The sequence below is a fragment of the Dermacentor silvarum genome, chromosome 3, assembly GCF_013339745.2.
Source record: "Dermacentor silvarum isolate Dsil-2018 chromosome 3, BIME_Dsil_1.4, whole genome shotgun sequence".
NCBI lineage: Eukaryota > Metazoa > Arthropoda > Arachnida > Ixodida > Ixodidae > Dermacentor > Dermacentor silvarum.
In genome coordinates, this window is record NC_051156.1 from 109,565,938 (window position 1) to 109,574,089 (window position 8,152).

At 45.3% G+C, this 8,152-nt stretch overlaps 1 protein-coding gene across 1 annotated transcript; it reads left to right on the forward strand.

Annotated features, from left to right (window-relative positions):
• Positions 1 to 516: 516 nt before the first annotated feature.
• LOC125943934 (uncharacterized) lies at positions 517 to 7,781 on the forward strand. Its single transcript, XM_049663518.1, has 2 exons — positions 517 to 655; positions 4,004 to 7,781. Exons 1-2 carry the CDS (start codon positions 613 to 615, stop codon positions 7,024 to 7,026), a joined length of 3,066 nt encoding a protein of 1,021 aa, XP_049519475.1. The 5' UTR covers positions 517 to 612; the 3' UTR covers positions 7,027 to 7,781.
• Positions 7,782 to 8,152: the final 371 nt, after the last annotated feature.

The following is an 8,152-nucleotide window of genomic DNA, read 5'->3' on the forward strand; positions in this document are numbered from 1 at the left end:
CGCTGCAGCATCAATTGCAACTTTTTTCAATAAAATACACGCTATATAATATCTTCGTCTCGAATCTCCCGTGAGGTATTCCCACATATTTTGCGAACACAAAGTGTGGGGAAAACCAGACACGCGTCATGGTGACGTATAGTGTAGTTGTCTCGGCTGTAGTCTCCGTGTGAAGCAGCCGTAGGTTAATGCCAAGGCTTCCCTATAGACGGTAGAAGACCTAGAAGCTGACCTATTGACGGTCAGCGTCAGAGGACTGACGCTGACGTACCATAGCAGGTAGAAGCTCGGTTACTTCTTCGTCAAAAGGATGCATGACAATGGAGACAAAGCTTTACCCAGGAAATGACAGATTGTGGACATCTTTCTGAAAATTACTTCTTTGTTCTATCACAAAAGAGGAGGGGGAGGCGCATTCTGTCACAAGACTAGACGCATTTCGGATCTTGTTCTTTTCTTCGAAGATGAAGGACAATACGGTCCCAAAATTGTTGGCGGAGAACTACAAGGCCAGCCTGTGTCTACATGGCGCATGCGAGCAACAGCGACCCATAAGGGCTTGCGCTTGCGTTCTGGCGCAGTCACCAGACAGGCCGTACGCAGAGGCGGGTCATGGCTTCCATCTCTTGGTGCCTAGTGTTTCTGGCTGTTTCAGGTAAGTGTGATTCAATCGGAAAATTGCTTAAAATGCGCTACATGTTATTTGTATGGCTGGATTTGCAAGTGTTACTGTTTTCCTGATTTTCTCAACATTTCCGCGGTGTGAATGCAACACGCTTAACACCGTTACCATCATTCGCTAAGAATTCATTCGCCGAAGATAACGTGCTTGGGGTTAAGTAAATTCAACAGACTTTTAGACGCATTGTAAGTGAAATAGAGAAGAACGGCACACAGAAAGCGAATGGACATTCGACTGAGGCTTTAGCACGAAAGTTGGGTTCGCTGGTTGCTTCGCATTGAGGCCTGCACTTGCAACGTATGACTTCAGTGTGGCGCAAATAACATTGCCGAAACGAAAAAAAAGCAGAATTATTGCGAGGCAATTTCTCTCACAGGCGCATGTGCATCCATTACAAAAGTATGTCAATGCCTTTAGAAACGCTTTGCTTCAATATAAAAAGGTTTCACAACGCCTTTAAGTACTACTAAGGTAAAGCTTTATATGCCGCCCAAGGTTTCAGCGGCGTAACGGAGCGTCGTTTCTGGGGCACCTAGCCAGTCACTTATAAAAATACTTAGTTTTCATACTATTGCTGCATAATCCTTTTTTCGAAATTTTTTAATTTAAGCGGCGAGAGTTCATGCGTTGCGCTTTGTTAACAAATCTCCTTTTCAATGAATTCATCATAATGGCCGTTTCACTGATTTATAACAGCAAACACGGCAATATGTGACTCTTCTTACCTTATTCAGAACCGCATGATTTGATCACGCTGTCATAGTCTTTTGTGAGGTACATTGGGAGATCCGGACACTGGTCAGCAATTAGTGGCGGATGAGAAAAAGAAATAGAAGTTTACTTTATAATTGCACCAGTTCCTCATTGTGAAAACTGATCGACGTAACTACTGTTACACACAGCAATTTTTTTCAGGTATTATAATTCTTACTTCGACTTGAGAACATTAGGATACTTCGGTGGATACACTCTGACAACGCAGCTAACAATATACAATATCATTATGAACAGCGATGACCTCTATCGGCATGCCACAAATAAACATGTCATTTATATGCATTTCTGTGCAGTAACGTCTACTAGTGAAGAAATTTTCGGGGTCTCTAAAATTTGTATGCAGTCGCAGTACTTACGTTTCCAAAGAAGGATAAAAGAATGACACCGACCATGAAATACTACAAGAAAAGAAGTTTCGGCTCCCTTGGCGGGAGCCTTGTTCACAATGAAATCAAGGACGTGCGATACAATGATTATATGGCTTTAAAATATGACGTAAGCAGCGCGTGTTGAGGAGGGAGGGTTCCGTCATTCCGGTTGAGGGTTCTATCTGTCACTTGGATTAGGAGGGATTCCCCCATGTGATGTCTTGAAGTCAAATTTATTTCCTTTTTCAATATGTTGGTGTTATCCCAATCAATCCTATGGCCCAAGTCACCTGCATGTTCTGCCAAGGCGTTTGATGCGACTTTTTTTCTTTTTTAAATCGTTGATATTCTGCTTTAACCGCTGTTCGAAATTGCCTGTTTCGCCGATATATACGCAGTTGCAGTCTTCACATGGAATCCCGTAGACGATGCCAGGAAACTTTGTCTTCGGAAGCTTGTCTTTGTCTTGTCTTCAAAAGTGAAGTAGGTGTTCTCCAGGCAGAACAGAAGGAGCCTCTTCAAGTTAGGAACATCGATGGGTGTCCTTTCTGGTAGGGTACAGTCATCCTCCAGAGCGGCGGTGCAAGTTTCCGCGGCGAGTCGAATAGGAACGCTTGTAGAAAGCGACACGACGTAGAACGAGACAAGCGCTTCGTGATCACCGGTAGTAAAACGGCGAATCTTGTTTATGAAGTCTTCAGAATGGCTAACGTGAGTGACGCCTCTACCAACAAGAGGCGAAAGAACCTTATGAAGGTATTTGGACAGTTTATGAAGCGGAGAGCGACTAAAGTCAACAATTGGTCGCATCGAGACGTTACGTTTATGTATTTTTGGCAAATCGTAGAGCGCCGGCGCCGAAGCCTTAGTGCACAGAAGGTTGGGCCTTGGGTCTACAAAACAAAACACATCTGTAAGAAGCTTCTGGAGCTGCCTCTGTACCTTGAGCGTAGGATCCTTCTTCAGACGACTGTACGTCGCCTCGTCCGCAAGCAGTGACAACATCGTGTCACGGTAGTCAGTCCTGTTGAGTAGCACCGTGGCATTGCCCTTGTCAGCCGGGAGGATGACGAGGTTTTGGTTTGAGCTAAGGTCTTTGATAGCCTTCTTTTCTTCCGTTGAAAGCGGGGAGACAGAGCGGTGTGCGCTAAGCCGCGAGAGAATCCTGAAATGTTTGCGAAATTCAATATAATTATTCCGTGGTGTAGAGATGTTAACCTGAACGGCGACTAAGATGCTACTGCAGTTGCACTGCAGCTAAGCACATACACAACCAATGAGTCTACATATTCGTCGTTGTGAATGGTGCTGATGCGTTTTATTAACCGGTAATTAGTATTAGATTTGAAGCGCCCTACAGTGTCCTGTATAACCTGTACGTCTTCCATATATCGAAAGAACAATACAACTATCTTGCGTTGGCTAGATGATGGTGGGTATTTCCCATTTCATATTTGGGATGAATTGGTCGTATCAGTTTTCCTTGAGTGCTTCCTAGCCAGTAGCAGTCCACTGGCTTACTATGTGGGTCGCTCAATCAGCAATGTGTGTGAAAGCCGTGGAATTGTACTTTATACTAATGCAACGACTTTCGGAAGTGTGATAACTAGTACAGCACGAACTGTGGCGTAGTTCATAGCAAAGATTCGTTTGACTAGGAATAACCAAAAATTTTATCCTCTGTAGTATACGTAGCTTTGTGTAATGTAATTTTTTAAAGAAACAATTTCAGTGTAGCATCTTAATGCATTACAAACCCTTACCATGTTAAGCTCCTGAAACTTAGAAATGACGTGTACTTCAAATGCATCACGCAAGAACGGTGGGCTGTCTTTGCTATGCATCTTTCCAAAAAATGCACCCGCAGTTATAAATAAGTTAAAAGCGTTTCAAGTGCAAATACCGAAAAATAATTTTTAAACAATTTTTTAGTCTGGTCTTTCGTGACAGAAAATCCTACTGAGATGTAGCAAACATGCGTAATGCATCAAGCAAAATAAAAGGCGGCTGTATTGAACATCTAAACCTTGCAACTTGGTGGCAGATTTTAGCTTCAAGATAATTTCTAGTATTGTGTCCAAGCGATAGGCTCTGCTACCTAATGCATAAGTGAAAGTGACCCAAAGATTCTGTGGCCATTCACTGCCTTCCTGAAAGACCTTCTTCTTTTTTCTAGCGAGAACTGTGCACACCACCACTTCCTTCGATGCTCCCGGAGTTGAAGAAGTCACCAAGAGTGTACATGCTATAAAAACAGCTTCGCATTCCGATGGTGGCGAAGACATGGTAAAGACAGTGAAGACAGCGACCGTGAAAACTTCGACCGGCGGGGGCACGACGAAGACGATAGCCACTGTTACCAAAACCCTACCCGATGACATCGACCCGTTTTCGATCCAGCCAAACCTTTCATCGGGCGGAAACACGAATGGCGGCTTTATGTCTACTGTTGATCAAACGCAAGGATCTCGCGTCGCAGTCGAGGGAGGAGGAACACTCAATGTGGCTAAAAGTGGTGGCACAACTATCACCAAAACGAAGGTTACTACAACCAAAAGCGTCAACGTAGTTGGCCACACCGGTGGTTCCGGCACTCATTCGGGTGGTTTAAATGTTGGCACCAGGGTTACGTTACCTACGCTTGGCACCGGGGGCATTACTTTTCCCGGAGCTCCTGGTCACACTGGAGTTTCTACAAATATCGGGGTACATGGGAGTGGTAGAAATGTTCCACCTGTATTAGCACCTTTCCCCTCACATGGAGCACCTGTTGGTCTGAGCAATGCCCCTGCCTCCTCTGTGCTTACTTCCAGAACTACCAACAGTGCGTCAACAATTAGTACTGGATTGAACCTGTTGCATTCTGGTATTAGAATGCCCCATCATGGCGCTCCAGCGGTCGGTGTAACAGGAAGTGGTGTAGAGGTCGAAGTCCCTGGATATACTACAGGACTTGGCCGAAAATGGAAATGGGTACTCGGTCGCAGAACTGGAATTTTTCCTCCATACATTCAAGCTATCGATCCCGATATCTTGTACCATAAACTTGGCTACCCCAACCCGCAGCTCCCAGTCGTCCCAGCATCCTTACAGAAAATTCTTAACACTCTTCCTCTTCGTCCTGTGGGTAGTACAATGTATGGGTATCCAGTATCTACAAGGATGACTGATATTATTCGAAGGCTCACAAGAATCACAGCCTTAAGAAATCTTTTGTCAAGCAATAAACTTGCCAAGGGATCCAACACAAGCAAAATACTCACCAGTCTCCTAACAAGTGAAACCTCATCTCCCCTAGGAGGGTCTCCATTAGAGCGTCTTCTGCTCCAAAGCGACTCATCATCGTCAACTCAGCCAGGGCAATTGAGCAGTTTGTTGTCACTTCTAGGAAGTGACCCCTACGGATTCCCTTTCAGCAGTCCTAACGCGGCAACTTTTGGTGCTCCGTACGGCAGCTTTTATGGTGGTCCGTATGGTATGACTTATGGGAACCCATGGCCTGTTTATCCCAGTGGCTCGTTTCCAGGAAGTTCATGGCCGTACTACCCTGGAAGTCCTATAGTACCTTTTGCTCCATACGGCCCAGGGTCAGGAATATACCCTGTATCTTCTTTTGGTCCTTATGGCATTTCTTCAAGCCTGTCATACCCAGGTGTTCCTGGTTACGGTGGAAGTTCCTCGAGCGGAAGCATACTGAGTACTCTTATTGGAGCTAACAGCGGAAAAATGGGTGTGCGTTACGTTCAGTCACCAGACGGCACACTTGTGCCAGTAAGTGGCCCTCTGTCAAGTAGCAGTTCTACATCTGACTTCTCAATTTCGGACTTTTTTGCACACCCTCGCCAATACACAGTAACACCTGACGGACAGCTTGTGCACAAAAACGATATTGTACTGCACGAAGGACGACTGCCTTCACTGTTAAGCGACCCAAGCAATCCATTGTACCCCCTCTTAAAGAGTACTTCTGCATCAAAAACTGTGCTCGGCAGATTATTAAGATCTCGTGGGACACACCCGTCCCTCTTATTGAAACTGTTCGGTAAGAGACCGAGCTCGTCACTATATAATACTATTCTAAAGCAGATCATATTTAATAGACGACCAGCCGGAATATTTGGTTCATCAATAAACAGCCTGGAGTCAGATGAAAGCGGACCAGATGGGTCCACAAGAATGATATCGTTGCTTCGAAATGCCATCAGCAATCCAAACGATGTTGCCGCACAATATTTAGCTGGACTAGTCGGAATAAGCCCAGAATCAATCAGGCTTTCTGGAAGCAGCAGAACACCGTTAGACTCCACCGTAAAGACGCTGGCATTCCTTCGTGGGCTCCGCCAACCAACAGAACGTAGTGACTACGACACACTTACCCACTTATTGCTAGGATCACAGGAACCAGTAAGCAGTATGAGGTCGCGTCTTCCCTTGGCCACTTCAGAGGCTATTAGTCCGTTTAACCGATATAACACCTTTTCAGAAAGTCAGTCGCCGTCAGAAGAAACTCCGAGCTTCTTAAAGGAAATTGCTGACGTCCTGCTTCCCGCAGGCGGACCGCGAAAGACAACAGTGGGAACGAAAGAAACAGTGGTAACAAAAACTGTAACTCATCCACGCATATATGCTTCAGCCTTGGCACGTCCTCCAACCTCAGAAACGCGTTTAACGTCAAGTACGTTTTCCTCCGGTGAACAACCAACGTTACCGTCTTCGATTACACCTACTGCATCAGGGTACCATGTTACGGAGCAGCGGGTCCAATCATTATCGTCACCAACACTACTGGGACTAAAAAATGTGCCAGGAGTGTCGAGTGCCACGCAAGTTCCTTTTTATGGCACAACTTCCCTTCATCCACTGTTCACCACTGGTACTCGAGTAACTTCGACTCCAGGAGTATTCGTTAATGGGCAGTTTGTTTCTTCATCCAACGGCCTTTTGGGAAGCACTCTTGGCCAAACTGGGTTAACGGTACCTTTCACTACCGGATCTTACACAACTGCCATTCCGGTCTCTAATGGTTTTGTATCAGCCGCAACCTCTTCGCATCCGTATCTCATGGGAGGTTCTGCAATAGGTGGGCACCCGCATTACGTTGTCGAAGGTCATGAAGCACCTGGAACACGTTGGCAGCTAAAAGTGTGGCGTCATCATCCAGGCGTATCAGCGATTGTTCCAGGGACTGTCTGTCGGTAGTACTAGCCCAATAGGCTGTCCAGCGCGGAGCTTTCGGCTTCACTTCATACGTTCCGAGCTCTCCATCCATTGGACTTGTGGGGTCCTTCTGGCCTAAGTGGTATACCCATGATGGGAGGCAGCAGTTCACAGTATTTTGTTCATGCTCCTGATGGAAGCGTCCTTCTATCTCGGCAGCCTGGTAGCGCCGGTAGCACGATAGTCAACTCGCTGCCAGTAAACCAGGGGACAAGCATGTTTATGTCCGGGACTCGTTCAATTAGCGGAACCACCTCCGGTGCCGGCATTTCTGCAACTGGTGGCATCCGGACGAGCCCTGTGAGTAGCACCAGCACGACCAAGTACGAGTACACCTCATATGGCAGTGGCAGCGGAAATTCGGGTCTTTCTTCTGGCATCAGCAGAGGTGCAACTTCAAGCCTAGAAGGGGCCTCAGGAAATAGTGCGTCATCGTTTACCAGCAGCAGTGGGGGCAATGACATGACCCAAAGTGTCCTCTCGCAGACCAAGCTTAAGCGATAGACAATGTTCTAAGTAGAGCCATAAAATGACTACTATTTTGTGTAGGTGAATAAGAAAACTGACTGCGCAGGAAACACATTTGACCACTGTGCAATAATGCGAAATGGTGGTAATGCTCACTGGAGATAATATCTGTGAATGTATTTACATATAACAGCATTGTGATTCGTTTACGGCTTCATGAACAATGTTTTATGTAGGTACCGCGAAAATAAAGGTTTCGTAGAAGGCGATTGTCCGCTTTGTGTTATTTTGCTTAATCACACCACTTATAAATAGATAACTTGACGGTAAACAATTTATAATAGAGAAAATAAGTCACTGGATAATTTGGCACAAGAAAAAAATATATTCTTTAAAACACTGGATCAGGTATATTAGCTTTGATGATAAGGCTGTACCAGGCTTTTTTTTTCTTTTTTTAATGATAGGTCACATAAGTTGTCTAACATGCTACTTTAGCAGATAAAAAAAACTGTACGCAGAACCGAGGTATGAAAATATATTTATACCTCAGCCCGGGTTCTATAGGCTTTTAAAATGGGAGGCGATTGAAACATTCATACCATAAATACGTTTCGCTATCCCTATATTGCTGAGAAAC

Excerpts from the sequence above, each read along its gene's own strand:
- LOC125943934 (XM_049663518.1), top strand. The coding sequence starts at position 613 with ATGGCTTCCATCTCTTGGTGCCTAGTGTTTCTGGCTGTTTCAG. Across the intron at positions 656-4,003 it reads AGTGTTTCTGGCTGTTTCAG|CGAGAACTGTGCACACCACC; the intron begins GTAAGTGTGATT and ends TCTTTTTTCTAG.